This window comes from Megascapheus bottae, chromosome 20 (assembly GCF_031878675.1).
Source record: "Megascapheus bottae isolate mThoBot1 chromosome 20, mThoBot2.hap1, whole genome shotgun sequence".
Classification (NCBI taxonomy): Eukaryota; Metazoa; Chordata; class Mammalia; order Rodentia; family Geomyidae; genus Megascapheus; species Megascapheus bottae.
In genome coordinates this window covers 444,293-458,389 of record NC_143528.1, presented here as the reverse complement: position 1 = coordinate 458,389, position 14,097 = coordinate 444,293, and the positions used below count along the sequence as shown (strand labels likewise).

Here is a 14,097-nt window from a genome sequence, read left to right as displayed (position 1 = left end):
GAGGAAGCAATCAGAAGTCTGTCAAATAGGAAAAGCCCAGGCCCAAATGATTTCACTGTGGAATTCTGTAAGGCTTTTTTTTTAGGTCATGGAGCTTGAACTCACCTGGGCACTGTCCCTGAGTTCTTCAACTCAAGGCTTCTGCCCTACCCTTGAGCCAAGCCCCACTTCCCATTAGGAGTTAATTGGAGATAAGAGTTTCGGGTCCTTTAGTGCCCTGATTGGCTTTGAACCTTGATCTTCAGATCTCAGCCTCCTCAGTAGCTAGGATTACAGGCATGAGCCACCAGCTCTATAAGACTTGTAAAGATGAGTTAATACCCATACTCCTAAAGCTCTTTGGACATACAGATGCAGAAGGAATTATCCCAAACTCATTCTACAAAGCCAATATCACATGCATCCCCAATCCAAGGAAGGAGGAAGGGTAACAGTGTTCCAGAAGAAATGTACCCACTACCTTATATATGTAACTGTATCCCCTCTGTACATCACCCTGACAATAAAATTAATTAAAAAAAAAAAAGAACTACAGACCAATCTGTCTGATGAACTCAGATAAAGTTCCTCAATAAAATATTAGCCAACAGAATCCAGTGACAAATTGAAAAAATTATACTCTATGATCAGGTAGGCTTCATTCCACAAGTGCAGGCTGGTTTAACATTTGCAAATCAGCTGATGTAATTAACCATATAAATAGAGCTTAGGTCAAGAATCATATGGTTATATTTCTGGATGCTGAGAAAACCTTTGACAAAATACATCATCCATTCATGTTGAAAGCCCTAGAGAAAATAGGAATGGGGGTACATTCTTTAGAATAATTAAAGCCACATGTGACAGACCACTTAAGGGATCCACATAAGGAAAGAAGAAATTAAACTATCCCTATTCATAGATGACATATTCCTATACCTGAATGACCCAATAAATTACACTCCCAAACTCTTAGAACTAAATTACTTTGGCAAAGTGGCAGGATACAAAATCAACCCGCAAAAATCTGTAGTCTTTCTGTACGCCAACAATACACAAACAGAAGGGGAAATAAAATTAAAAAAAAAAAAAGATCCTATTTGTAATAGCCCCCCCCCAAAGAATAAATACTTAAGAATTAACCTAACTGAAGATATAAAGAAATAATTTAATTAAAACTATGGAAACCTAAAGAAAGAAATTAAAAAGGATACTAGGAAGTGAAAAGACCTCCCATGCTCATAGATAAGAAGGATCAACATTGTGAAACTGGTCATTTTGCCAAAACTTGTACACAATTTAACATAAACTGCCCAAATTAAACCAAGAAAAGATAAGTGAAATGAATAAACCAGTATCATGCAATGAGATAGAGAAAGCAATCAGAAGTCTGCCAATTAGTAACAGCCCAGGCCCAGGTGGTTTCACTGTGGAATTCCCATCAAAATCCCAAGGATATTCTTTACTGAAATAGAGGAACCAATCCAAAAATTCATACAGAACAACAAAAGACCTAGAACAGCTAAAGCAATTCTAGGCAAAAACAAATGGAGGTGATATTACAATACCAGACTTCAAACTCTACTATAGAGCTATAACAACAAAACCAACATGATATTGGCACAAAAATAGACCAGAAGATCTAGAAATAAAACCACATGCTTACAGTCAGCTGATATTAAACAAAGGAGCCAGAGATATACAATGGGAAAAACAAAGCCTCTTCAATTATTGGTGCTGGGAAAACTGGGTGGCAACATGCAGAAAACTGAAAATTGATCTCAGCCTGTGACCATGCATGAATATTAACTCAAAATGGATCAAAGTCCTCAGTATCAGACCTGAAATTTTGAAACTAGTACTTGACAGAGTAGGAGAGACACTGTAACTCATAGGCACAGGCAGGAACTTCCCGAACAGAGTCTCAGGGGCACAACAGATTTGAGAGAGACTCAACAAATTGGACTACCTAAAAATAAAAAGTTTCTACACCGTTAAAGACATAACTACTAAAATAGAAAGATAGCCAACCAACTTGGAAAAGATGTTTACCAGCAGAAAAAATAAAAGGCTTAATATCCAATATTTATAGGGAACTTAAGAAATTAATCCTCCCCCTCAAACCCAACAAACTAATCACTAAATGGGCAAGGGAACTAAAGAGATACATATCGGAGGAAGAGGTAAAAATGGCAAAGAAGCATATGAGAAAATGCTTATCGTCCATACCCATTAACAACCCTGAGGTACCACCTTACCCCAATCAGAATGGACAATATTCTGAATTCAGACAATAGCAAATGCTGGTAGGGATGTGGTGAAAGAGGAACTCTACAGAACTGCTGGTGAGAATGTAAACTAGTACAACCATTCAGTAAGGCAGTTTGGAGGTTCCTTAAAAAGCTAAACAGACTTTCCCTATGACCCAGCCATACCACTCCTAGGCATCTACCCTGAGCAGTATGAACCAGGATATAATGAAGACACCTGAACAACCATGTTCATTGCTGTATTCTTCACAATAACCAAGTGATGGAAACAACCCTGATGCCCCACTACAGATGAATGGATACAAAAAATGTGGTACATATATACAATGGAGTTCTACATACCCATGAGACAAAATAATGGCATTCACTAGAAAGTGGATGGAACTTGAACAAATCATGTTGAGTAAGATAAGCCAAGACCAAGAGACAAAAGGCACATGTTTTCCCTGCTATGTGGATATTAGGTCTTAACAATGCAAGAGCAATGAAAGAATGGAGAGAATGAGGAAGAGGAAACAACTGAATTCCTAGCAAAGGGAAGACCTGGAAAAAATGGTTTCATTGCCAGTATTCATAGAGTTAAACCCTTTGTTCTACATATGTCTAGAGATTTTTGTGTAGTCCAACATTTATAAATGTTGTAGACTAGAACACTGATGCTTAATATTATAATACTAAAGTAAGTGATTGTGATGTTGTTAAGAATATGTCACAGTATTGTAAAATATATGTAACTACTTAATCATAACAATAAAAAATAATGGTGCAAACCCACAAAAAATGAGACAGGGGACATATTAATACAGTCTCTGTTGTGTGTTTGTAAAATGGGCTTTTAGAGAGTTGGGAAGAGAGCCCAGATTTTCAGTGTTTGCTGAATTATGTTTTGTATGTGCTCTCTCAGCTCCTGGTTTCAAGTTACTGATAGTTTAACAGTCAGCTTACAGAATGTCTAATATTTTAACATTCCATTCCAGCACATGTTCTTCTCTAACTTCTGAAAGCCAAAGGGCAGTCAGAGAAATAATAAATGGCAAAGAATACAGTGGCTAAGAGAACCCATACAAGGACCAAGCTGGGATAGAAGGGAGGAAGGGGGACATTGCTGTGGCAGAAGGCCAGAGAGATCCAGATAGAAAAAAAGCAGAATTAAGGTTGGAGTAACTAGAGATAGAAAATAGTTAAGGCCTTCAATTGTGTAACCCATGATTGACTACATAAATGTCAGTGTCTTATGGAATATACTTTTTTTTTTTTTTTTTTTTGCCAGTTCTGGGCTTGAGCTAAGGGCCTGAGCACTGTCCTTGGGTTTTCTAAAGGCTAGAGCTCTACCACTTGAGCCTCAGTACCACTTCCGGCTTTTTTTTTTCTATGTATGTGGTACCAAGGAATCAAACCTGACTCTTTGTGCATGCTAGGCAAGCACTCTACCACTAGGCCAAACTCCGGCCCCTTATGGAATATGAAGCCAAGACACAATGCAATACTGAGAATACCCTTGCTGCTAAGTGATTTTTATTTTTTTATTTTTATTTTTGGTAGGCAGGAGGGCTTGAGTTCAGGGCCAGGCACAGTTCCTGTGCTCTTCTGTTCATTCTACTAGTTTGATCCACAGAGCCACTTCTGGTTTTTTGGTGGTTAATTGAGATGAGTCTCAGACTCTCCTGCTGGCTGGGTTTGAGCCTTGGTCCTCAGATCTCATCTTCTTGAGTAGCTAGGGTTACAGGCATTAGCCATCAGCACCCAGCCTAACTGATCTTAACTGTAAGGAACACCTGGAGCCCAGAGGGAATGGATCCAAGTAAACAGAAAATTAGCTACACAGAAAGTAAAGGAATTGGGAGAAATTGAAGAGGTTTTTCTTTCAGTCTGCTTCTAATCCTCAGTGAAATGTGAAATGTTGTGAAATAAAGGCATAAAACCATTTTTTTTTAAAAAAAAAGGCCGATTGGTGTTTTTATTAAAGAATTTATTAACATTGATTTTTACATCATATTTCAAATGACATGTTTAACAAAACAAGTGTTCAAGAAGGGAATCTCTATATACAATCACTGGCACTTAGTTTTTAGAACTTAATCAAAATTAGGCTAAGGGTTTGTATATCATACATATATATTAATTTATAAAATAAAAACATTTCTATAGAGTCATAGGTTTTTATGTCTACAAAGTTATGTTTATATTTCCATAACCATGTCCATAGTATTGGGTATGCAAATATTGAGTCCTTGCTCTTGTACTCTTTGGACCTAATAACCACATATTAAGAATACCATATGCCTTTTGTTCCTTTGGTCTTGACTTGTCTCACTCAACATGATTCGTTCTAGATTCATCCACTTTCCTGCGAATGCCATTATTTTATCTTGTCTGTTGGCTATGTAGAATTCCATTGTGTGTGGTGTGTGTGTGTATATGTGTATATACATATATATATATATGTGTGTATGTATGTATACCACATTTTCTGTATCCATTCATCTGCAGTAGGGCATCTGTATTGTTTCCATCACCTCCGATTAGTGTTTTAAAAAGGAAAAAGTCAGGTTCAGTTTCATCGCCTCCGATTAGTGTTTTAAAAAGGAAAAAGTCAGGTTCAGTAGTACCTGTCTATAATCCCAGCTACTCGAGAACATACAGGCAAGACTACAATTCAGGGCCAACCAGAGCAAAAATATAGTGATGAACATCTCAACAAACAAGGTAGGCAAAGTAACTCATGTCTGTAATTCCATTTGCATGGGAGGTAAGCCACGTACTAGGGGCTCACACCTATAATCCTAGCTACTCAGGAGGCTGAGTTCTGAGGATCACGATTCAAAACCAGCCTAGGCAGAAAAGTCCGTGAGACGTTTATGTCCAGTTAGCCACCAGAAAACACGGTAGCCTTGAACTGAAGAGCTCAGGCATAGCGCTCTGGCCCAGAATTCTAGTCCCATGACAAAAAAAACAAAAACATGGCATCACCCTCTCAGCTAAATGTATACTATTCTACTTGGAAAAAAGTAAAGCAAAAGAGTTCTGGCCCCTGGCTAATCTGGTAGAATGCCTTGCCCTAGAAAGGGCAAGGTCCTGAGTTCAAATTCCAGTGCCCCCAAAATTCAAACATCAAGGACAAATGAAGGATGGATGCTGCTGGCCCACAGCTGTAATCCTAGCTACAAGTGGAGACCTGGATGATTGAGGTTCAAACCTGGCCTAGGCAAATCATTTACCAGACTAGCTCTAGTTAACTGGATGGAAATATGGGTCAAATGGTAGTGCACCAGCTGTGAACTGAGACTGCTAGGCTTAGAGTTCAAGCCATATTATTGGCAAGAAAAAAAAAGAACTGTCAAAATTAACATTTTAATACAGCAGTTAAGATTGAGACAGATCTTGTGTCTAGCATTTATCTGAAAAATAAAGGAGCTTATTAGGGAGGGATAGGTAATATTTTTTTCAGGTAGACTACACATATCAATCATGCTATCCTAGAAGTGCATTCTGTTATATGTCAGTTTATAAAAGGATATATAGTTTTTTAGGTTCCATCTAGAAAGTCTAGATTTGAGATTCCTACTAAGACATGCAAGTAGAAATGTTAGCCAGTTCATGGTTCATGGCTAGAAATAGAAATTTTGAGATATCAGAAATTAGATGTTGTTTACAACCATAAAACTGGAAGCCATTCTATATTTAGACATTGCAGTAGTAAGGAAATGGAGAGGAATAAACTGAGGAGAATGAAAACATAAGACCAGTATGTTGGTGCAGAAGTACACAGTTCAACAGAATCAATCAATTTTTTCCAGTGTTGTAGATCTCAATGATACGGAGATCATTAATAGCCCTGAGAACAATAGAATGGTAGGGCCGTAGCTTGACCAGAATTTGTTCAAAAGAAAGTGGCTGAACATGCATGAAGACCCGGGTTCGATTCCTCAGTACCACATACCACATATATAGAAAAAAGCCAGAAGTGGTGCTGAGGCTCAAGTGGTAGAGCTCTAGCCTTGAGAAAGTCCAAGGACAGTGCTCAGGCCCTGAGCTCAAGCCCAGGACTGGCAAAAAAAAAAAAAAAAAGTGGCTGAAAAGGAAAGAGGTGTAGAAACTTTAGTTTTTACCTTTGTGAGACATAATTGACGTATAGTAAATTGTATGTGCAGGCATGCATGAGTGCATGCATACAGCAGTATGAGGCTTGAGCATCTCAGGGTCTGAATAGTGTCTGTTAGTTTTGTCACTCAAGGCTGGTGCTTTACCATTTGAGACTAAGCCACATTGTCAGCTTTTTCGGTGGTTAATTGGAGATAAGAGTCTCATGGACTTCCCTGCCCAGGCCAGCTTTGAAGCATGATCCTTGGATCTCAGCCTCCTGAGTAACTAGGATTATCTTTAATTTAACGTGCATAATTTTAATGCATTTTAATTTATAATTAACATGTGAAACCGTTGCCAATCAAGATTAATTAACCCATCATTCTAAAAGTTTCCTTTTAATTTTTATAATCTATACATCAGTCCTCAGGTATTGTTACTATGGGTTAACATTTCTAGGAGCATATCAAAAGAATCTGACAACCCATAATCTCATATTATTACAGTATCTGACTTTGTTACCTGGTATATTGTATATATATGTTTATTTGTTTAGTTGAAATAGGAGGGGAAAAAGATTAGGGGAGGAAAGTGGGGACAAAAACATGAGAAAGGGGTATCAATAATGCACCTTCTATCTGGCGAATAAATGTAACTCCTCTATACATTAAAATAAATTTTTTTTAAAAAAAGAAAGAAAGGGCTGGGAGTTTGGCCTAGTGGTAGAATGCTTGCCTAGCATGCACGAAGACCTGGGTTCGATTCCTTGGTACCACGTACTTAGAAAAAGCCAGAAGTGGTGCTGAGGCTCAAGTGGTAGAGTTCTATCCTTGAGAAAAATCCAAGGACAGTGCTCAGGCCCTGAGCTCAAGCCCAGGACTGGCAAAAAAAATTTTTTTAATTAATTAATTTTTAAAAAAAGAAAGAAAATTCATTAAAAAAAAGACAGCTCTGGCAAATATCATGTAACCCTTCTATTAATTACAATAAAAAATATATGAAAAAAAAAAAGAGAATCTGACAACCCAGTTGCTGATTACCAAAGCCTGTAATCTTAGCTGCTCAGGAGACTAACATCTAAGGATCACACTTCAAAACTAACCCCAAACAGGAAATCCAAGAGACTGCAGTTTAAAAAATAAAATAATAAATAAATAAAACCAAAACAAAACCTGCACATGGGGATGTGGCTCAAGTCTTGAGCACTAGTCTTGAGCAAAAGAAACTAAGGAACAGTGCCTAGGCCCTGAGTTCAAGACCCAGGACCAGCACAAAAATAAAGAATCGTACAGCTAAGTGCTTATGGCTCATGCCTGTAATCATAGCTACTTAAAAGATTGAATGCCCAGGCCCTGAGTTCAATCCCAGGAACAGCTAAATAAATAAAAGTCCAGTACATTTACTCTATTTTTGGTTTAGTTTCTTTCCTTAGTTTGAAATTTATCTTATTGCTACTATTAATAGGTAAATTTTCTTCTTTTTAAAAAAATTTTATTTTGTTGTAAATGTAGAGAGAGATTACACTTACATAAGTAAGGTAATAAGTACATTTCTTATCAAATATTGCGGGTAACTTCCTTCATTCTTTTAGAATGGACGCACTGTAGTTGACTTATTCATTCACTAGTTGATAAATTTGAATTATTTCCTGTGTTTTCCTACTACAAGTGAAGCTTTTAAAAACCTGTGTAAGGTGTGTAGGCATATGCTTTTATACTTTTGAGTAAATATCTAGGAAATGAATGGCTTGCAAATTCACTTTGTAGTCACATGTTTTGTATATTAAGAAATTGATAAGTTTTTTGTTGCAAAGTTTTGAGGTATTTTATATTCCTATCAGAAGTATCTGAGATGTTGCTCTTTGACAATATTTGGTATAGTCATTTTGAATTTTATCCATTGTAGTGAGAATTTTGTAACACTGATTTAAGTTTCCATTTCCTTGGTGACTGAAGATGTTAATATTTCTGTTTTTATATACCTTCTTTTATGAAGTATCTTTGAAATGTGAAATAAAACTAGGTGCCGACATTTGCCTGTACTGCTAGCTACTTGGGAGACTGAGGTAGGGAGATAGCATGAGCCTAGGAGTTTGAAGTTCCTGGGTAACATAGTAAACTTACACTTAAAATAAATAAAACAATAAGCCAATCAAGAAACAAGAGGAATTCTTATTTTTCTATATCGCTCTACATGTGCAATATTTGAAAATAATACAGACATTTAAGTAAAGATAGATTGAATGTCCTTGATAATAGACTTTACTTCATAATATTACATATGCAATATCTGAAAGTAATATAAATGTTTTAAGTTGAGATTGAACATCCTGGAAAATAGGCTTTACTTCATGATATTAATTCATGAAAGATTGAGCTGTTAGCAATGTAATTGGAGGAATTAACTACTATTGTCCCATATTCTATCAGGTTGCAGCATTGCAAGAGGAGAAGAGTAGTTTGTTGGCAGAGAATCAGATATTAATGGAAAGACTCAATCAGTCTGATTCCATAGAAGATCCCAACAGTCCAGCAGGAAGGCGGCACTTACAGCTCCAAACCCAATTAGAACAACTCCAAGAAGAAACATTCAGGTAACAGTCTACTCATTAAGATCTTAATTTTTTTTTCTAATTGGTGAGTGTAATTCCATGTTAAGACTATAAGGAGCTGGGCACCACTGGCTCATGCCTGTAATCCCAGTTATTCAGTAGGCTGAGATCTGAGGATCATGGTTCATAGCCAACCCAGGCACAAAAGTCCATGAGACTTATCTCCAATGAACCATCAGAAAACCAGAAGTGGTGCTGTGGATCAAACTCTTGAGCTACAACTCTGCTTCTAGCTTTTTGGTGGTTAATTATAGATAAGAGACTTGGGCTGGGAGTTTGGCCTAGTGGTTAAAGTGCTTGCCTAGCATGCACGAAGGCCCGGGTTCGATTCCTTAGTACCACATACATAGAAAAAAGCCGGAAGTGGTGCTGCGGCTCAAGTGGTAGAGCTCTAGCCTTGAAAAAGTTCAAGGACAGTGCTCAGGCCCTGAGCTCAAGCCCAGGACTGGCAAAAAAAATAATAATAATAATAATAAAAAGAGACTCATGGACTTTTCTGTCTGGGCTGACTTTGAATTGTGATCCTTATATGTCAGCCATTAAAACGTGGCTCTAAAAGTAATCGATTTTTAATTTTCTAATAGATTATTGCCAGGCACTGTAGTTCACACCAATAATCCTAACTACTCAGGAAGCTGAGATCTGAGGAATGTGGTTCAAAGCCAGCCTGTGCAGAAAAGCCCCTGTGTGAATCTTAATCTCCAGAAAAACTACTCAAAGCTAGAAGTGGAGCTGTGACTCAATGGGGAGAGCACTAGCCATGAGCACCAAGAGGCTCAGAGACTGTGCCCAGGCCATGAGTTCACGCCCCAGGACCAGCAAAAAAAAAAAAAAACAACATATGCTTAAACTTTAAATTATATCTGCAATATAGCTTGGGCACCAGTGGGTCAATCTGCCTATGTTAACTTTGAACCCAAGCAGAAAAGTCCCCGTGAGATTCTCCAATTAACGACTCAAAAATCAGAAATGGAGTTATGGCTCAAAGTGGTGGAGCACTAGCCATGAGCAGAAGAGCTCAGGGACAGCACCTAGGCCTTGAGTTCAAGCCCCATGACTGACAAAAAAATAATAAAATAAAATGGCTTTTTTCCCTTAGATTTTCTTCATTTTGTAAATTTTCAGTAAGAATAAAATTTAGAGTAAAAAGTTAAGGTATATCTGTGGTACTTGGAGCATACTCCATGATGTCTGGCTTTATTTTCTTTTACTCTTCTAAGGAGAGTTACGAGACTACAAGTAGGGACTTTCAAATCTATTTTGGTTTGGTTACAGATTAGAAGCAGCCAAAGATGACTATCGAATTCGCTGTGAAGAATTAGAAAAAGAGATCTCTGAACTTCGGCAACAGAATGATGAGCTAACCACTTTGGCAGATGAAGCTCAGTCTCTGAAAGATGAAATAGATGTTCTTAGGTATGTTTCCCCTTCACTGTGCAATTTCAGTCCTATAGCCACCCAAAATAGTTCTATTTCTGGTGTTGAAATTCTGGCCTCTCTGAGCACACCAGCATATTTTAAGAACCAGACCGCTTGGATTCTGATCCCAGGACCATTTACTTAATAATATTGGATGTATAACCATTTTTTTCAACTGAAAAAAGAAATAGTGTATACTTACTCAAGTTGCTGTGAGGAATTAGATGAATTTATTGTCACTGCCCGCTGCAACGACACGTCACGTCGGAGGCGGACTGGGAATGATCACAGACTCAAATTGCTGCAAGCAGAGATCTTTTATTTCTCTCTCCTTTCTTCTCTGCCTCTCTCTTTTCTCCTTCTCTCTTTTCCCTTCTCCGTCTTTTCTCTCTTCTCCCTCTTCCCCAGAAACCCCACACTATTTATATCCTTAAGCAGCCAATCACAATAAAGGTCATCTGCAAAGCAGCAAACAAACCTGGAAGAAATCTAGCAATCCACTCTATCCACAAGCATGGAAAAAACAAATCAACAAATGCAAAGAAACTTCCTGGTCAGCAAGTACTGACTCATTAGCGAGCTGCCAGGTGCCATTTTTATAATCTTACTTCCTCAGGAGGCTGAAAGCAATAGTCTCCAACAGTTTATATTTGCAAACATTTGAATGATATCTGCCAAATAAGTGTCATAAAGTGTTCGTTAAGAAGAAATTTACTGTAGCCATCACTTTGCATTTGTGCAGTACTGATGTTCCGCCATCTTCTCTCTTTCCCTTTCTCCCTCTTGTTCCTTTTTCTTTTTCTTCTTCCTTTCTCCTCTTCCTTTCTTCCTTCTCTCCTGAGCTTTTAGTTCTGTCTGACCTTCCTTTTTCTTAGTTATTGGCATAATACCAGACAAGGTGTCTCTATAAGGCATATTTCTTTAGTGACTTTTCCTCTAGACTCCTCACTCCTGGTCACCTTACTGTAACACCATTTTAATTCTTACACAGTCTTTTGTCATATGAAGAGTCATTCTGACTATGTTTTCTACCTTTTGTTCTTTGAACACTGAGAATGTACAGATTAAAAAAAATCACACTGTTCTATGATTTTTTTCCTGGTATAAATTAGCTTTTTTTCCCCACTGGGCCCTTACCCTGGTCCACCATTCTATTCCTCACCATTATATAACTTTATTTTCCATTTCTTTCATAGTTCTCATGTTTTCATAGTTCTTCTCACCTGTCTTCCACAACCATGCCTTCATCTCAATAGATGACTTTATTTCCGACTGCATACAAGAGAGAAGTCATGAACTGTTTGACTCTACGTTCTCACCCTTCTTTTTTCCTTTATGTTTCTATACCTATTATTGTTTTGCCTGTTTGGTACAAATGCTTTCATCAGTGTTGAGTATTTCAAACCTTCTTGCCCTTGTAGGGTCTATATTACACAATTATCACTTACTTCCTGTCTTAAGTCTCAGTCTTTCACAGACACACATACACAGCATATACTTACTTAAGTCTGTTTGTGTGCATGTGTGTGTGTGTGTGTGTGTGTGTGTGTGTACTTGCATGCACGCATGCATGCTGACAACATACTTAAACTCAGGACCTTGCATTGGCATTGTCAGTTTGCCTGCTTATGACTGGCACTTTGCCACTTAAACCACACCTCCAGTTTGGCTTTTGCTGACTAGCTGGAGATGTAGGCTTGCAGACTTTTCTGCCCAGCCTGGCTTTGAACCATGATTCTCTGCTTTAGTCTCCTGCATAGCCAAGGAAACAGATCTGAGTCTGTAGTACCTGAGTAGGTCTCTTAAGTAGTAGAGTGCCTTCCTAGCATGCACGAAGTCCTGAGTTCAGTATCTTGGTATCACATACACAGAAAAAGTTAGAAGTGGTTCTGTGGCTCAAGTGGTAGAATGCTAGCCTTGAGAAATCTCAAAGACAGTGCCCAGATCCTAAGTTCAAGCCCCAGGGCTGGCAAGAGAGAGACACAGACACAGACACCGACTCCTATCACTGCTTTTAGAACCCAAGCTTAGACTACATAAAATAATATTCACATTTTTCTTAGGATCTATGTGTATATCCACAGATGTACATTGAAACCTGTGCTCCTATTGTCACTAGTGACAAATCGTTGGACACAGTACAATTTTCTTTTACTTTTGTGCTGACTCTGCTGACTACTCTTTGCTATTTACTTTTTTAAAACTATGTAACATTCTCGATGAACTTTCTGTAAATTTGTATGTTTATCCTGAGAAAAACATTAACCTGGAATTACTTTGGTCTTATAATTTCATTAGTACATATATTACCTTGCGTTTCTCTTGATTTGACATTAAAAGTTTATAACTGTGTTTCTGCTAAACTTTTTTATCTCATTTTAGACATTCCTCTGATAAAGTGTCTAAACTAGAAGGTCAAGTGGAATCTTATAAGAAGAAGCTCGAAGACCTTGGTGATTTGAGACGACAGGTTAAACTTTTAGAAGAAAAGAATACTATGTATATGCAAAATACTGTCAGTCTAGAGGAAGAGTTGAGGAAAGCCAATGCAGCTCGAGGTCAACTTGAGACATACAAGAGACAGGTAAAAGAACAGAGACAAAGTTTTCATTATGGCAAGCAACTGCTCTATTAAGGATATATAGATAAGCAAGACTCTACCTTATGTTTTCATGACTCATTAATCTTTTCTTCATTATATTTATTTCTATTTGTCTTTTAAAAAACTGAGAGGTGAGCACTAGTGGTGCATACCTAAACCTTAGGTATTTAACGCTAAAATTTGAAAGATGGCTGTTTGAGGCCAGCCTAACATATAAGTAAGATCCAGTCTCAAACAATTACTAGGTACAGTGGTGGTGTGTATCTGCTATCCCAGCTATATGAAAGGCTGAGATTGGGAGGATTGTGGTTCTAGGTCAGCCTGGGAAAAAGAGTCTCAACAGAAAAAGCTGAGCCTAGTGGCCTGTACCATCCCAGCCATGGTGGAAAGTGGGAATAAGACTGGGATTCCCAGCAAAAAGTGAAAATCTATCTCAGTACAACCAGTGCAAAACATGAGCTGTAGGTATGGCTCAAGTCTTAGAGTAGTATCTGCCAATCAAGTGTGAAGCCTTGAACACAAACCCCAATACTTCCACAAACAAAAAACACATTTTTTTGTCAGTCTTGGGGCTTGAATTCAGGACCTGAGCACAGTCCATGGGCTTTCTCAAGGCTACCACCTTCTCAAAGCTCTGTTATTTAAAAGCACATGGCCTATCCAAAACACTTGGGCCTATCCAAAAAGTATTGGTCTCTCTATAGCAGCTCCTTTAAAAAAAAAAAAATCTTAAGATTAATTATGTCCTACTTTAGAAATACACAACAGTGAAAGAATGGTAAGCTTTTCTGCTTTAAAAATTAACTAAGTCAGGGCCGGGGGTTTGGCCTAATGGTAGAGTGCTTGCACTAAGTCCTGGGTTCAATTCCTCAGTACCACATACATAGAAAAATGCTAGAAGTGGTGCTGAGGCTCAAGTGGTAGATCTCTAGCTTTGAGAAAACCCAAGGACAGTGCTCAGGACTTGAGCTCAAGGCCCAGGACTGGTTAAAAAAAAAAAAAAAAAACCTAACTCAGGTACCGGTGGCTCACACAATCCAAGGTACTGAAGAGGCTGAGAGCTGAAGATTGAGATTTCAGTCCAGTCCAGGTCAGGAATAGCTCTTTGACATAAGTGGTAGTCTAGTTTTGAC

At 38.0% G+C, this 14,097-nt stretch overlaps 1 protein-coding gene across 3 annotated transcripts in view; it reads left to right on the top strand.

Annotated features, from left to right (window-relative positions):
• The window catches only part of Hook3 (hook microtubule tethering protein 3), a 109,941-nt gene that overhangs the window by 48,443 nt on the left and 47,401 nt on the right, over window positions 1-14,097 (top strand). For all 3 annotated transcript variants that reach the window (XM_090353841.1, XM_090353842.1, XM_090353840.1), the window contains exons 9-11: window positions 8,762-8,925; window positions 10,219-10,359; window positions 12,745-12,946. In XM_090353841.1, the coding sequence (XP_090209967.1) occupies window positions 8,762-8,925; window positions 10,219-10,359; window positions 12,745-12,946 (507 nt within the window). The remainder of the gene's footprint in view (window positions 1-8,761; window positions 8,926-10,218; window positions 10,360-12,744; window positions 12,947-14,097) is intronic.